The sequence below is a fragment of the Dermochelys coriacea genome, chromosome 9 (genome assembly GCF_009764565.3).
Source record: "Dermochelys coriacea isolate rDerCor1 chromosome 9, rDerCor1.pri.v4, whole genome shotgun sequence".
NCBI lineage: Eukaryota > Metazoa > Chordata > Testudines > Dermochelyidae > Dermochelys > Dermochelys coriacea.
This window is the reverse complement of record NC_050076.1, coordinates 33,080,367-33,098,364: the sequence shown is the minus strand read 5'-3', so window position 1 is coordinate 33,098,364 and position 17,998 is coordinate 33,080,367. Positions and strand designations below refer to the sequence as shown.

The 17,998-nt window shown below is 39.5% G+C and overlaps 1 protein-coding gene across 20 annotated transcripts in view; it reads right to left on the bottom strand.

Moving 5' to 3' along the window:
• TFDP2 (transcription factor Dp-2) overlaps window positions 1-17,998 on the bottom strand; it is a 168,478-nt gene that overhangs the window by 11,296 nt on the left and 139,184 nt on the right. For all 20 annotated transcript variants that reach the window (XM_043492900.1, XM_043492899.1, XM_043492896.1 and 17 more), the window contains 4 exons: window positions 16,907-16,975; window positions 14,999-15,150; window positions 9,308-9,474; window positions 783-888 (listed from right to left, as the gene is read on the bottom strand). In XM_043492900.1, the coding sequence (XP_043348835.1) occupies window positions 783-888; window positions 9,308-9,474; window positions 14,999-15,150; window positions 16,907-16,975 (494 nt within the window). The remainder of the gene's footprint in view (window positions 1-782; window positions 889-9,307; window positions 9,475-14,998; window positions 15,151-16,906; window positions 16,976-17,998) is intronic.

Genomic DNA, 17,998 nt, shown 5'->3' with positions numbered 1-17,998 from the left:
CATGGAGCTTGCCTTAGCCCCGCTATGCCACTGACTGGGAGCCGCTTGAGGTAAGTGCTGCCCGGTGGGAGCTTGCATCCCAGCCCTGAGCTCCTCCTGGAACCAGCACCCCATACCCCCTTCTGCACCCCAAAAATCTGCCCCAGCATGGAGCCCCCAAACTCCCTCCCAGAGCTTGCATCCCTCACCTCTCCTGCATCCCAACCTCCTACCCCAGGCTCAACCCAGAGCCCCCTCCCACACTCCGAACCCCGTGGCCCCAGCCTGGTGAAAGTGAGTGAGGGTGGGGGAGAGTGAGTGACAGATGGATGCAGGATGGAGTGAGTGGGCAGGGTAGATCCTAGTTGCACTTACATTCAAAAAGGGATCTTGTGCGTAAAAAGGATGGAGACAACTCGTGTAGACATTACCCACACTAACAGGACGGGTTCTGCTCTTGTCAAAGGACATGTACCTTCCCTAGAGCTGGTAGCTAGGTTGACAGAATTCTTTGGTCAACTTAGCGCTGTCTGTACTGGGGGTTAGTTTGGATTAACTACGTCACTCAGGGATATGGATTTTTCACATGCCAGAGCGATGTAGCTGGATTGACCTAACTTTTTAGTGTAGTCCAGGCCCTAGTGTTCTCTATATTTAGTTGGGGTGAAATTCATTCCTATGCTAGAACACCCTATTTTGAGAGGGTAAGTGGTGCATCGGGGTGAAGTTTGCACTTTATCAATACAATTATCACAGGAAGCTATCCTTCATTCTTTGAAATGGAAAAATCACTCTCTAGTTACCTTGATTTAGAAATAGAGGTACCGCCAGCCATTTCTAAAGTTGAAACTGAATGAGCTGAATTTAAAAGTAACCCCTGGTTCAACCATGAAAGTCCTGTAGACATATCTAAAAGAAAATACAGTTACACATTAAAGTTATGGCAACGTTTTTCTTTCTTTACAATGTTAGAATCTGCATTTAATTTGCTTTTGGATGTCTAGCTTTTAATTTAAACGCTATATTCTGTTTTGTATCATTAACCATAACATTGCTAGTACTATACAATCATCATCAAATGTGGTATTCAGGAAACATTCAGTATTTATTTTCCAGACTTTCAGATTAAATCTGTTCTGTTGAAAGTGTCAAATAGGTTTTAAGTACTGTAATTTCAAGATCAGCTTAATATCTAAATTGTGGGAAATAGCTGGTCTCTCTTTGCTCCATACCTCACTAACTACAGATATCAGCATTTAGTTTATTGTGCTGATGATTATACAAGACCCAGAACATGAAACAACATTCATAGCCCCAAAACTTTAACACAGAGTTAAGGTTGATGGGCAGTGCCTCATATCCTTTCATAACGCTGGCTGCAACTATACTTAAACCTCTGAAAACCAGGAGGTACAGCATGTACACCAGCCCTACCATTCAATCTTAACTCTGGTACCTAGAGCTGGCAAGAGCCAGTGTTGATATACTGTAATTTCAGACAGGGCTGCCCTAAAATAAGCAGATATGAGGAATGAAGTAAATGTGGCATGTTATACAGAATTGTATTCTCTTGTCTACATGCATTCCAACTACACTTCACTACGCTAGGGATGGCTGTGGTGACTGGTATAGAGATTATTTTTGGCAGGTTGCCACAGTGTTGTATCTTTACCCACAGAGCTTGAGACCCCTCATTTCTGTGCTGAGTTTTGTGCACATGCAAATAGAAGAGCACAGTAGTTTATCCTTGATGCAGAAATGTGTTACAGTCTGGGAGTAAACATGACAGCATGATTTAAAACAGAAAAAGGTGACATTCCAGAGGGAATTCTTATAGGGTTAAACATTTGGCAACGGTTTATACAGGTGAGGTGAATGATCGAGCATAGACCAGCATAGGCGCCAACTTCCCCTCTGCCTGGTGGGTGCTTGACCCCCTCTTCCACCCCCTTCCCTCAAGTCCCTGTCCACCCTGCCTTTTCTCCGCCTCCTCCCCAGAGTGCGCTGTGTCCCCACTCCTGCCCCTCTCTCCTGGAAAGTCCTAAGCGCTACCAAACAGCTGTTAAGCGGGGTGGGGGGGAGTGGGGACACAGTGCACTCAGGGGGGACCCGGGGGGTGCGGAGCACCCGCTAATTTTTCCCCGTGGGTGCTCAAGCCCTGGAGAACCCACGGAGTTGGCACCTATATAGACCAAGAATAGCCAGCTGGTGGTCACTAAGCCTGCCCTAAATACAGCTTTTGCCTGAGTGAGCACATGGTCTTATCGTTTCTCTTACTGTACCCATGTACTCCACAGCATCTGGAACAATACAGTGCTAATCCAAAATTGATTCAGCTAATTCATAATAAAACACTCCTATCTTAAAATAAAAGTATCTATACAGGGACCTAATGAGGAATAACTATTCTGAAACAGCCCCCAACATAGAAAATCCTTTGGGGCTTGTCTATATTTAAAACACTGCAGTGCCACAACGGCATTCCTGTAGCACTTCAGTCAAGTCACTACCTTTGCTGATGGGAAGGGTTCTCCTGTTGGTGTAGGCAATCCACCTCCCAGAAAGGCAGTAGTTAGGTTGACTGGAGAATTCTCCTGTCAACCTAGCACTGTCTACATCAGGGGTTAGGCTGGTTTAACTATGCCGCTCACAGGGGTGGATTTTTCACACTGCTAAGCAATGTAGTTGTAGGGACCTAACTACCTAGTGTCTAAGGCTAGGCTTACACCAGGCTCTAGTGTAGGAGAATGGGGCTCTGCACAACCCTCTGCAGCTTAAGAGATTCCAGGAGTATAAAGTGGTGCATTCATCTCAGTGAGGATTTTGCATTGCTTAGATTTTCTATAGCAATTTGTGGAGGAAAATATCTTTTGTGGTTTGCTATTGCTGTTTTTAAAAAGCCCATATTACTCAGGGCAAGACTACACTACAAAACTAAAGTTGATCTAAGTTACGTCGACTTACAGCCACAGCAGTAATTAAACTGCTTTTGCATGTCCACACTATGTTCCTGTGTTGACGGTGCACACCCTCACCAGGAGTGCTTGCACCGATTTAACTGTCAGTATGGAGCATCGTGGGACAGCTTTTGAAAGGTGGCAACAGTCGATGTAAGCAATGCAGTGTCAACACTAACACTGCGTCAAACTAAGTACATTGACTTAAGTGCTATGCATCTTCTGGAGGTGTAGTTATTAAGTCAGTGTAGTGGATGAGTAACAGTGGTGGGGGCTGCATTTTAGTGTAGATACCTACAGAGTTAGGTCGACGTAAGCTGCCTTAAATCAACCTAACTTTGTAGTGTAGGCCAGCGCTAAATGTTTCTAGTGTCTTACAAACTGCCTCCCCATAGAAATGTCAACATTTTCAGAGGAGAAATTGGTAGGTCTGAACCTTTGGTTTGTGTAGATTGGATGAATTATTGTAGGAAGTTGAAAATTGTTTTATTTTTCATGATAAACATCAGTTACCATGTTGACTGACAATGGCATCCTGGCACTGCATCAGTCAATGTTGAACTTATGCCAGTCTTTAGTATAGAGCTCTAGTATAGGGGGGCATTTCCAGAAGCTCAGCAACCCATTTGAACATTCTGACATCCATCAAAGTCACAGCTACTTGTTTTTCTTTGTTTATATTCAGTTCTTTTGTTCAGAAAATGGGTGAGAAGCATATGCCATGATTTATATTACCCTAATATTGTTGCTTAGTAGAGTCTTTCACCTTTCCGCTATTTGAAATTATTTTCCTTGGCAATACTTAAAAGTAAAATGGAACTATCCAAGTGGGTTTTAGAGTACTCTGAAATCTCTGCTCTTTAAACCAGAAGCTTTTCTTTCAGGTCTACCCTTTCAGAAGGAGACCTTGCAGAGAGCAACTATCACAACACACAAAATATGTCTACACTACTGTACCATGATATAGATGCTTCCTTTGACAGAAGGTTTTTTTTGTCAATGTTAGACTTCACCTCTCAAAGAGGTGGTTTAACTGTCGACCTAGCTGCGCCTAGACCAGGAATTAGGTCAATGTAACTGTGCCGCAAAATTTTTCACAGCCCTGAGTGCCATAGCTAGGTCAATATAATTTTAAATTTAGACCAGACTTCAGTCTCATGAAGCTGACAAGGGCAGGACTCAAACTTACAGTACATGGGTGCTACTTGGTACTCCTGGGGGAATTCTGTGCCACTGCACAATGCAGAATTTGCACAGAATTCCGTGTTTTGCCCACAGAATTGGGGCTGCAGGACTCTGTAGAGCCCACCTTGCATTGAGCAGAGCGGGCATAGAGGACAGTAAAGAAGCTGGTAGGGAGTAAAGGCTCTGGGGGTGCAGGTATCTGGGGGGCGGAGGGTGTCCCACAGCTGGGCTCTGGGGGGAGGGGGTGCCACACAGTCCCCTCCAGCAACCCCCCCCAACTGGAACTGGGTTGCAATAGGGGTTTCTTTAACTTTCTACTCCTGGGGAATGTTTTTTGTTGTTGTGTGTATTGTTGACATATTTGTTGACAGGTATTTTGAAATAAATTACCAAAATAACTGAAACTGGAGTGATTATATTTTGAAAATAAAATATACAGAATTTTAAAATATTGTGTGTAGCATTTTTATTTTTTTTTGGCACAGAATTCACCCAGGAGTATACTTGGGTTCACTGGCCAGAGCACATCACCTTAAGCTACATACTCTAATGTCAGCGTGTCTGCAGACATTGATTGCAGTAGAGCCCCCAGTCCTGCTGCACCTGCACAAATGACTTTCTCTGGATCAAGCCACTCTGTAGATCCAATGTTTACCCTGAATAACTTTTTAAAATATTGCTTCGCTAAAGAGGAAGTAGGTGCTGGAGAGCCATCCTGTGTAGCTGATATTACAAAAAAAGGTAAACTGTAAAATTTTCATGTCACATGATTTTTTTTCTTAGTGGTGGTGGGAGGGATGGACTCTATCTTAGAAAACCTTATATTGGACCACTAAGCCTGCGTCGGATCTATTCAGACACAGCAATTTCCAAGACATTCTAAGTAAGCATGTGGATTTTAGAGTAGTTAACAATAAACTAATCACAATCTAAAGTACGACGCTGCTACCACCCCACTCTATATACACCTTCTTGTTTAGAAACTATTGTCTTCTCAGTGCCGACAGTAATAAACCCCTTCCTCTCCCCCCCCCCCAAAACAAACCACCCTTGGGTTTTGTTAACAAACTCAGCATTTATGGTTCAAGATACATAGATAGCTGTGTGCAATACCAATATGGTACTTTAAGTTAAATTTTGAACCAGACTCCTACTAACTTAAGTAAAAGTACACTCAAGCTTTTATTTAAAATAACGTGATTAATTTCAGCACAATGAGATCTAGAGAAAATTAAAAAGTAAGAGTGTGTACATTTGTGGGGGGGGGCTTTCTGAGGGAATGGATAAAATGTAAACCTTTAGTACAAAGAAAACTTTAAAAAGTTAATAAATGAAAAGATTCTTTCATATGTTTTGCATTAATCTGTATAAGCAATTCTAAAATGTTATTTTGGGCTGAGAAGTAACATATTCTTTAAGAAAAGTCATTTATTTTAGCAGAGATGGTCATATTTGGTTGTAGATTTTTCACCAAATCTATCCACGTAACTCCAGACTAGGAGATCCTTCCAACTTTCCTTCTCCAATGGTTATGCATGTTCATTTAGCAAACACACACTACCATAATTAATCTTCAGCCTTCAGTATCTGTTTAGCTAAAATAATAGCATAGTCTTGGCCCAGTCTCTGAGACCAGGTATGCACTCGGAGTGCTTTAGTGGTATAGGAAAAGCAATACAGTAAAAACATCCCCATAAAAGAAACAAGCTTTGCTGTATAGGTGCATCTACAGTAAGGACTTCTCCTGGTAGAGCTATGTCATTCAGAGATCACAATCCTGACTAATCACAGGTTTCAGAGTAGCAGCTGTGTTAGTCTGTATTCACAAAAAGAAAAGGAGTACTTGTGGCACCTTAGAGACTAACAAATTTATTAGAGCATAAGCTTTCGTGAGCTACAGCTCACTTCATCGGATGAAGTGAGCTGTAGCTCACGAAAGCTTATGCTCTAATAAATTTGTTAGTCTCTAAGGTGCCACAAGTACTCCTTTTCTTTTTGTGAATCCTGACTAACATAGCTATGCAAGCAGAAATTTGTCCTGTACACATAGCCTGAGGCTCTCGTACAGTAAGTATGCTTTGCTAAGGAGATGCCTAGCAATGAGCTGATTCAGATAATTCTTTACTTCTGACACCCACTACAGAAATTTCTCTTCCATCATAATCTAGCTCATGGGATAGGCCAGTGTGGGAAAGCTCTAACCTTTGCTGTCTGCAACAAAAGTAACCAGTAAATAAATACAAGACATTGATTTGCTATTCTTGAATAGTAGTTAACTAAAGCCTATATATTTTAGAGCACCATGGCAAATTTGATGGAAATAAGCCATAAAATGTGGATACTTAACCTTAAATTTACTGCTCTGGTAGTATAAGAAATAAAGCATGCCAAAGTTAAAAAGGGAAGTTATACTTTCCTGAGAGAACCATGTAATCAGGCAAATGCCCTCTTTTTGATACCTTTGCAAAACATATTTAAAACAGGTTTCAGAGTAGCAGTCGTGTTAGTCTGTATTTGCAAAAAGAAAAGGAGTACTTGTGGCACCTTAGAGACTAAACAATTTATTTGAGCATAAGCTTTCATGAGCTATAGCTTACTTCATTGGATGCATGTAGCTCACGAAAGCTTATGCTCAAATAAATTTGTTAGTCTCTAAGGTGCCACAAGTACTCCTTTTCTTTATATTTAAAACAGCTACTCCTATTTGTTACTACAGGCATCTGATTGCAGTAACTACATAATTTATACTGATCCTCACACTGCATAATTATATTAGGAGCAACCAATAAAAGAAAACCGAACTAAATGCACATACTTTAGTACACAGTACTAGATTAAAAGAACCAAAACTTTTGGCCATATTTTCTCATAACCAAAATAAGACAGCTTTGAAAAATGTACTCAAAGCAACCCACATCTAAAGAGTACAGTACTTGTCCAGAGTACTTTGAATAAAGGCAAATCAATACAGGACTTGTGATTATCAGCCAGAAGCCTAGTGTGTTACCAAAGAAATTATGCCAACAACAAAAATTTTGCTTCTTTAAAAGTATAAAAACTTATACCAATGTATATATTATAAATTATCATCTAAGTGACTGTACAGCTTCCAACTGCATTGTCCTCCCAAGGAGATCTATAAAATTACTGTTTACAAGAAAAAAAATTATTCTCTCTTATTTGTAGCAGAAACACCATTACCTTTTATAGAGCTTCCACACCTAGGGAATTAAAAATTAAAATTAAAAATTATTAAAAATTAATCTTCTATTCTTAGCTACAGCAAAGGGACCCAATATTTTTTAAAATAATAAACAAAGCAAATCAATACAACAGACATGAGGTGAAGTGAAAATCAGATTAACAACACAGGTGCCAGGCTAATGGCAGTGTTCCAATTTTTCTGAAAATTAAGTGTTGAAATTTCTTTTTAGTGATTTACCGTGTAACATTCCTTTCATTGGTGGAAGATCTCCTGAAGGGAATCAGAAAGTTTAAGAGAACTTTAGAACAATTTAAGTTTAGACTGACAACAGCCAAGGACCAGAAGCATGGAAGTAACCTACAATAATGCATCATGCTGTCTAAGTCTATAACTGGAAGCCCACCTAGCTATCACCACTAAGCAATTCATCAAGCAGAATGTCTAGGAGAAGAGGGTGGGAAGAGAAAATCCTCATTGTGTACAGGATGTGACCAATCTTGGAGTTTATATCCAAAAAGACTTTCATAATACTGAGAAGTAATATAACAAACACTGAACTTAAATGTCACTTAAGAACAAAGAGAGAAGACTGAATATATAGGAGAAAGCATAAGTTTACAATGATACTCGCAGTGATAGAAAAATACAGAAAGTAATTATTTCAAGAACCTATACTATGCATTTTAAAAAAACATCCAGAATTTTATTCAAGGAGAGTCCAGCTATTAGACTGGCACACTGCAATTCTAATAAAAGAGATCAACACTCCTCATTTTAAGAGCAAATTCTACCTTTTAATAAAGGAGGGTTGCAACATTTTCTAGGAAGTTTAAAGTTAATGACACTTTTTGCTTTTAATAGTTCTCAAAACACTATACATAAGGCACAAAAGGGTGAAAATGACTTGCTCAAGATCAGTAACAGACTCCATATCTCCAGATACACATGCCCTATTTCCTCTAAATCAGGGGTTCTCAAACTTCATGACCCTCCCATTACTACATGACCCCAGGAAGGAGGACTGAAGCCTCAGCCCACTTGAACCCCGCCACACCAGGTAGGGGGACCAAAGCCGAAAGACTTCAGCCCGAACAGGGGACCTGGAACCTGAGCCCCGCCACCCAGGGTTAAAGCCCTCAAGCTTTAGCTTCAGCCTGGGCTGGCTGGGCTTGAGCTTTGGATTTGGCCATGGGCCAAATAAATCTAAGCCAGTCCTGGTGACCCCATTAAAATGGGATTGTGACCCTTGGAGTTCCGACTCACATCTACACCACACTACCTCTCATTCGTATTTAATATTTATAATGCAATAGTACTCAAAGGGCCAATTAAAATCAGGGCCTCATTTTGCTCTGTGCTGTACAAATACAAAGGAATATGTGGTCCATGCAAAATGAGAGATTTATAAGGAGAATCTCTTCAATAAGCTGAAAGAGCAATGTAAACATTAACACACTGTAAAATTCAAGATCATAAGTGATGATAGTCTAATATCAGCTCTGTCCTCTGCTAAGGTGCTCTCTATTCCATACATTTTTGGGGGCGTAAGGGAGAGGAGAAGAAAAGAGAAATGGACTTCCTTTTATAGGTCTTTCCTGTTCCTGTTATTCAGGATTCTTTTGAGCCTAAAAAGGAGTAGCAATGACCCAATGAAAATACTGTCATTTTGAGGGGTTTTGGCTATATTATTGAGTCTCAAGGGTTATGTTGTCACCAGAAACTATTCATGGAATTATTCCTTTGCACTGCAGCCCATTCATGAATCGATATTCTAAACAATTTTAAATTAAGGCTACATGTGCCCATTGAAGATTAATTTTAAAACCACCATTCATTTGTGGGATCCTGCTGGCTTTCATAAATCTGCTTCAAACTGTCTTATGCCTCATGCTTATGTAGTTTGACGTAATTAGAGATGCTTCAGTAAGTTATGGCTTTGAATTTAATCAAGGATAATATTTAAAAGCTTCATTTAACTTACCTGTGACATAGCTTTCTAAAGCTTTTGGCACCAATAATTTTGCAGTTCTTAGATCCTCCGCTGAGCATTTGCCTGCCTCTAGGCCAAAGGACATTCCCATTCGCTTCAGCACCTCAATGTCATCATGAATCTCAAACGTGTTATCAAAATTAAAGAGGTATTCAAATCTGTACAGGAGAAATGTCAAAGTGAGATGGTTCTGGAAGGAACCATGGGCCTGATTATATTTTCCTGTGCTATACATTGAGGAAGTAAATGTACAGATACAATTACAATATTTTAGGCTTTCTTCAGAGGTCAAAAATGCTTTTTTTCTAAATACCATGGGTAGGTACAACAAGAGCTTTTCTCCTGTACTTAGGAGACTGGCATCTCTGCAGGGTTCAAATGATCATATTTCCCAATTAAAACAACTTTTTTCATGGCAGGCAATAAGAGTCCATAAACCTTTCTCCTTCATTAAACAGATTAAAAAATGAGGAAAACATTCCTGCTCCAGCAAGAACCCTTACTTGTACTAAATTCAATACTTTTTGAAAATCTTTTACAGCTTTGTCACCAAAAATAACCATATTTATTTTTGCTGCTTTTTCCTTAAACTTTCTGTTCTAATCCACAACATCCCCAATGTGAACTGACCTATTTACTTTAATGTAAATCACCTTTTGGATAGTTTATCAATTAAATAACAACCTTCTAAATCTGTTTGCTTATATGTTAAAAAACTGTCATATCAAGTTTTGCCAGCATAGTTATTTCAGTTAGGAGTGGGGAGGAAAAAAAAATCACACCCTTAACCAGCACAGGTATGTTGGCAAAATCCCACATGTAGATGCAATTTATACTGTCAGAAGAGTCCTTTTGTCAGGATAGTTTCTCTTGTTCAGGGTGGCCTCTCCACCATTAAGCATTGCTGGTATAGCTATCCTGTAAAACCTTTGTGTAGACCAGCCTTCTGTCCCAGAACTGTTGCATTATTAGCTCAGCTTGTACTCTGGCCTGCTTGAAATACTGAGAATAAGCCAGAGGTCATCTATTCTTTCCAATAAGTAAAGGACAATAATCAACTGTTTAAAATTTATTTTAAGCAACTTGTCTCTTCTTCTACCCTGAAAAGAAAGAGAAGTTTAGCTAGACTGATTAATTTCTGATTAAAAAAAAGCCCACCGTCTTTCTATGAAATCCGTTTAAGCCCAGATCCCTAGAAGACAGTTTTTTGTTCAATTAATGCTTGAAATGATCACAAAACACTTGTCAAACATGAACAACTATCTATTTCTTCAGTGCTTTTACAACCTGAGACTCCAAACCAGCAAAAATGAAACATGTTCATAACTCTACTAGCACTGATGTAAATGGAGACTGAGTCAATATGGCAAATATTTGAAGCGACTATGTTCTCCAGAATTTCATTTAAAAAAAGAGAAAACCTCAAAAACACGAACTGAAGGCAAGATGCAAGTCTACAAAGGGCCTGAAACAATAGCTCTGAAAGGTATGAACTGTCTCATTTATTTCATTAAGGTGCAAACTCAGGTGCCCAGTGATGATGATTTATATGTCAGCATTGTTAACTCATTCATTCCTGTAAGAAAGGAGAGGAGGGATCAGTGATCTGCACAATTTACTGTCAGCGGCATCTCACTTTGATGCCATAGGTGGGTGGCGAGTTGAAGATGGGACTATTTTTCCCCCTCAGTCAGGGGGTCTAACAGAGCCCATGGGCATACCAAAACTCCACTTGGGGAGAGGGCGGGAGCCAAGTTCAAGGAGCCCATTAGCGCTCAGAGAGCCCATATGATCATACTTTGAACAACTACATGACCTATAGCAGGAGTTCTCAGTGAGGGGTCCAGGACCCCTGGGGGGCTGTGATCAGGTTTCAGAGGGTCCGCCAAGCATGGGGCATTAGACTCACTGGGGCCCGGGGCAGAAAGCTGAAGTCCCATCATGTGGGGCTGAAGCCTGCGGCCCCAAGCCCTACCACTGACAACTGAAGCCTGAGCAACTTAAGTTTGCAGGGCCCCCTATGGCATGAGGCTCTGGCGAATTGCCCTGCTTGCCCTAACGTCGGCCCTGGCTTTTATAGGCAGAAAAACAGTTGGGGCATGGAGTTTTTATAGCATATTGTGTGGGCCTCAGAAATAAAAAGGTTGAGAACTTCTGATCTATAGTAAGCAGCATCTCATTCTAGCAACTGACATAGAAGCAGTTTATTTTGTGGGTGAAGGAGTTTGGAGGAGTGCCATCAGATCTTTTTTTCAGTCAGACCCCTGAATGGAACTACTCTTTGAGTACAGTTACACATGCTTTAATGTTTGAAGGATTGGGTCTAAATCCTAGTCTACACACAGTTTTTGTACCAGTATAAACTGTCAGAGATATATTTTTTAAAATGTATATAGTTATACTGGTACAACCTCTAGTGTGAACATAGTTATACTGCTATAGTTTAACTATATCGGAAGGGCGATAACCTATATCTGTATTAGGCATCTTTGTAATGATGTAAGTGCGTACCCAGTAGGTGGGTTGTACTGCTTTAACTGTATCAATATAGTTGAAGAGGTATAACCTTTCTGTGTAAACAAGCCCTGAGAAAAAAATCACACCAAAAATACTAAGTTGTATAGTAATTTCAAAGTTTAACTTAGAAATGTTTAAAAAAACAGTGTTTGCTGTACAGTATCTAGAAATAACTCTTGAGCTCAGCTGTGTTGGTATGAATAGTAAAGTTATATGTATCACATGCTCTGCACTTCTGCCACAGAATTCATCCACATCTTACCTTGGAATACTGCTCTAGAATCCTAGCTTTTATTTTTTAAAAATGGCTTTTCTAGCCTTTATGGGTGAGAAGAAAACTTTTTAAATGTGAACCAAGTGCAAACCAGTGCTTTGGGGCACACCAGACGGTGTCTACACTGGGTTTTTTTCTTAAAATTTCCTGTTGTTGTAGCACTAGTATAGACCAATCATCAATATTTTAACAACTGTGATGCCTTACCTAACAGATTGATTTCATGTAGGGCTCTCAAATGGTTAAAAGAATCAATGAATTGTGATTAATCGCAGTTTTAATCATACTGTTAAACAATAATAGAATACCATTTATTTAAATATTTTGGATGTTTTCTACATTTTCAAATATATTGATTTCAATTACAAATACACAGAATACAAAGTGTACAGTGCGCACTTTATATTATTTTTTATTACAAATATTTGCATTGTAAAAAAGATAAACAAAAGAAATAGTATTTTTGAATTCTCCTCATACAAGTACTGTAGTGCAATCTCTTAATCGTGAAAGTGCAATTTACAAATGTAGAATTATTTTTTGTTACATAACTGCACTCAAAAATAAAACAATGTAAAACTTTAGAGCCTACAAGTCCACATTTGTAAGTTGCACTTTCGTGACAAAGAGATTGCACTACAGTACTTGTATGAGGTGAAGTGAAATATACTATTTCTTTTTTACAGTGCAAATATTTGTAATAAAAATAATAATATAAAGTGAGCACTGTACACTTTGTATGCCAGTGGTTCTCAAACTATTGTGCAGGTGACTCCTTTCACATAGCAAGCCTCTGAGTGCAACCCCCCCTTATAAATTAAAAACACTTGTTTATATATTTAACAACATTATAAATGCTGGAGACAAAATGGGGTCTGGGGTGGAGGCTGACAGCTCGCAATCCCCCATGTAATTACCTCGCAACCCCCTGAGGGGTCCTGACCCCCAGTTTGAGAACCCCTGCTGTATTCTGTGTTGTATATATTTAAAAATGTAGAAAAACATCCAAAAATATTTATAATAAATTAAAATTGGTATGCTATTAGTTTAACAGTGCAATTCAAAGTGCGATTAATCGCAATTCATTTTTAAAATTGAATTAATTAGTTTTGAGTTAATCACTTGAGTTAACTGCAATTAATTGACAGCCCTAATTTCATGGTGATTAAACCACCAGCAGCTGCTGCGACGTTATCCACACATGCAGCCCACTGGTGTGAACACCAGTTGACTGCACAGGGAGTTGCAACAGAAGGAAATCATAAGGGAAAAATATAGTGTAAAAGGCCTCCTGAGATGCAAACAGTGGCTTTAGGGATTTGAAATGTCCCACTCATCTCAATGGGGTGTTAATATTGCAGATTGAGGATATCAACAATTTAAAATATATCACCACTGATAATTTTAGCATCCCACAATCTCAAACTCCCTCCCATGCCTTCCCAGGTACCAAAAGCATCTGCTTACCTCCCAATAACTTGAACAATTCAGATATGAAGTTTCAATAAAAATTATTCATCTTATTAACAATTATTTAATTTGATATTAAGCTTAAAAATTAGGGTCAATATAAAAATAATTGAGGGGATATTATGCAGTACTATTCATTGGAATATTTCATTCAATAAAAATATCAATTTTTAATCTACCATTAGCTGGCATAGTATTTCCAGGCAACTGCACTGGAGTGCTGCAGAAATTAGGCCTCTTATAAGAATTTCAGCCAACTGTGCTGCAGAGTGCACAGGTCCTGATTATACATATTCACTAACAAAGTCACCGTAGCCAGAATTGTAATTGGATGTTGAAACTGAAGCAATTAGGGACTGTTATTTTACTTCATTATAAAAGTTCACCATAAGGAGGTTTCACTGTAATGCAAAATCAATGTACAGTAGAATGAAATCCATAACCAATAACATTCAAGGAAAGAGATCTATTTACCACTAATAGACTGTTATGATCTAGTAAACAATGATACATCAAGATTGTATTCTTTCACCAGCTGACAGAATTCAAAAAAGAGCTGAGAACAAATAGCAAAATCCAGGGGCATGTTATACAGACTCCCTCATGTATAGGTACAAGAGTCACAGGTTAACAGCAAAGAAAAGCTTACAACTAAATCCATAATGCAATAAACCATAACCCAAGAAATAATGCAAGCAAAATATTTCTAACTGTTGCATACTTTCATTCTTCTCTATCTTACAAAGCATTATGGACAGTGAGCCTGGTGCCACTAACCAAACATCTGTTTCAAAGTTTTCCCAATTGTCTCTGGCACTTATTTCCATCTCATAATTTTGAACAAGTTGGTAGCCATATAACTCTGAATAAAAATTGTAGCGCATGCATCATACATTTTACAAAAGCACAATGGTGGTTAAATATACTGAAAGAGGTATCAAACACCATAAGTGCTGATTTTATTTTTCCCCGAGGATGTTCCACCCCAGCTCTGCCCTGAAGCCCTGCCCCTTCCCCCGAGGCTCCCCCTTGCTCTGTTTCTTCACACCCCCCTCCACCTCCTCCCCTTCACTTGCTCCTCTCAGCCCCCCACTGCAAGGCTCCTCTCTGCCCGCCACTGATTCCTCTCTGCCCTCCCCCAAGTGCCTCCTGCCAGCTGCCAAACAGCTGATTGGCAGCCAGGCCGAATAGCTGTGACTGGTGGGTGCTGAGCATCCCCTATTTTTTTTTTCCATGGGTGCTTGATCCCCGGAGCACCCACAAAGTCAGTGCCTATGTCAAACACTAGGAAGATGAAAGAGAAATACAAATGTTTAATTAGTTTCCATATGAAGTGCATAGACTTTCTGTTCAAAGAAAAATCCCATACTGATTACACAGAAGACTGAATATTCCAATATGTGGTTCCACATCACACTCACTTATCACTTGATATGCTGCAGTCTATAACAGTTCTTTTGCTAGTGTTAACTATTAGGAAAGGGAGTTGTATTGTAGAGTTCAAAGCTGGAGGACCTTGATTCTGTTGTTCATTTTGCTGATTTCTTTGTACCAAATTTTTGAATGCTATTTGCTGTAGAAAGAAGAAAAAAGAAAAAGGAAAATGATCTCTGTCATTCAAATGTAAATGAGACTCTTCCATGATCTGGGATTTTACAGCTGTTTTAGTAACCAAGTACCAGTATCTCCAGCGCCTGTCTGGTATCTCTCCAAAGACGGGGTGGCCACAGTCTGAACTCTCTGTGCTGGCTAACAAACACTCCTTTGTGCTGGCCAGGAACAGAAAGGGGTGCATGCTGCACCCTTTCAAGGGAAGCACAGCAGACATGCTCCCCTGGCAATTTCTGAAGCTTTCGGAGGGAAGCACGGTACTGAGTACAACGCCCAGGAGACAGAGCATCTCCGCACATTAAGAACTAGGGCTTAAAAGGCACAACAAAGGCCTTATCTACTAGCCAGGGTGCATAATTACACATCAGTTTAGAAGGTCAGAAAATGTAAAGACAATAAAGTTATACTTAAAGTGGATCAAATGGCACTGCCCCCGGCCCGCTCCCTGCTTCTTGTCTTTACTCTCTTATCCATCCTCCCCTTTTCTCTCCTCTGTTCACTCTATATCATCCAGGCCTAGCAAATCTGTAGCTCTGAAATTACCCACTTTCATAACTGTTTACAAGTATGCTTCTCTCCACAGATCATCTTTTGCTATGGGATTTTGTATATAGTCAAGACTGCAATGACTGGCAATAATCTGGGATATTTGTGAATCTTCTGTAGTCCATGTTTGGCACTACTGATTCCAGTCAATAGGAGCACAAGCATATAAAATGGAAAGTATTGCTAAAATTATCTGAATGGTGAAAGTAGTTAAATTAGAATCAAACACTGAAGAACTATAATAAAACAAATACATAAACACAGTGAGCAGGGAGTTTATGGGTCTAATTTTCCTTTTACTTTCATCAGTGTGCTTTCTTGGAGTTGCTTAGGATGTATACCAGTGTTAGCGAGGTCAAAATTAAGTCCCACTATTTAGAAAAAATATTTTTGCCACTGAGAAAAGCAGAAGTGTCCAAATGCTTAGAATTTCACTGCAGATCTGATTGGGTGTAAAACACCATCATATTTTGCACCAAGAAAAAAAAATGTTAATTTCTATTACCCTATGACTTTAACTCATGATCTTATACAAATGCTCCATTATGTATAAAGTATTATGTATAAAGTATAAACCCAGGCATATATCCAAACACTATAAATACAGTATAGGCTTTTAAAAAAATGAAATGCCTTCTCTGCAAACAGAAATGCATCTGAAGTTGCAATATTTCTTCATTCCAGGCCAAATCAGCAGATTTCAAAAAGCTTTCCCAGGTTACTGCATCAAAATGTGAAATAAGTGCCAGGCCTGGATTCATGAGTATTTTATAATAAAGGATCCTGTCGTTTCAGTTCCCCAGCAACAACTGATTCTCTGCTATGGAATGTACAACTGAACCCATGCAAGTATGTGTTGAAAACTGCATTTTTCAATGGTAACTTGTCAGAGGGATCAAGTGGGGGGCCTGTGGTCCTGTTTGCAAAATGTAATAATGACATGGGGTAGAAGATATTGACAGATAATGACAATTTTGCATCAGGAGGCTGCATCTATCCAAGAGGCCCCATGCTATGATGGCAGGGGTATTTTAGGTCAGGATTCAGGTACATTGCAATATCACTTTCATGAGCACTAAATTAATCTAAAAACATTTATAAAGTGGAGAAAAAAATACTGTGAACCTGAACAATTTTTTGTTAGTGGCTGTATAAACAAATATTAAATTTACCTGCAATAGTAGTTCTTGCAGCTGGGCTCTCTTCTGCTTTATTCGTTCCAACCGTCTCTGTTTCTCTATCTTTAGAACATAAATTTAGACATACTATGAAACAATTTTGTAAATATATAAAGTGCCTGGTCTTGTTCTCTGTCTAAAACAAAATAGATTTTTGCAATAAAGGAAGTGAAATTCTGATACACTTACAGAAATTCACACTATATTTGTTTGAGCAAGGTGGTTACAGGGCATGGTACATAAGCTGAAAATCCTTCCCAGCTCCACCCCGCTGCCCTGTAGCTTTCTCCTTTCTCATGTGGACTAATCACATAGTGGGGCATCTCCAGGAACCAGGATTTACACAACTTAATTGTGGACTGCAACCTCAATCTCTGCTTTTATATCACTTTCCCTTCATTAAAAGACCAATACTACCCCACCTAAGTTGTAGCATTTCCTCTCGCTTATTTTTCCCTGTTGGATATATTCAAGAGGAACTTTCTCCAGCCCTGAATAGGAAATACTTCATCCCACAAAAATGGAGCCATCACAGTATCACAATAAAACATTTGCTTTCTTATTCCCACTCATTTGTGATTAAAAGCATCCCTTCAACAGTTCTCTCAGTCCCTGTTTACTCAGGATTGAAAGACAAATATCAGGACTGGGCTCAGGACCATCTAGGTTGGCATTTTACTATATCATCACTAGGCCAAGAGTGACCACCCTTTTTGACTACTAACCTGAAACCTGGATAGACTATCTAGAATTCAGTAACCAGTCACAAGGAGAGGTTAAGGGAAAGCAGCTACCGTGCTACCAGTTTCTTCCAGCAGCCATGGTGACACAAATGGAAATAAACAAAACCATTTTCAACAGTACCCAGGACAGTGGTACTTCAGGACCTACCCATGCTGCCAGAACACCAGAAACTATACTTTAAATTGAGGAGAGTCCTGAGGAAATACAAAGAGTTGGACAGTCTAATGAAGCTACAGTGCTGGTCTCTATATGTATTTTTAATGCTCTAGGTAGGGGTCTCAAATACGCGGCCCACAGGCCGCATGTAGCCCGTGGGGGTTCTTCCCTGCAGCCCACCAAGCT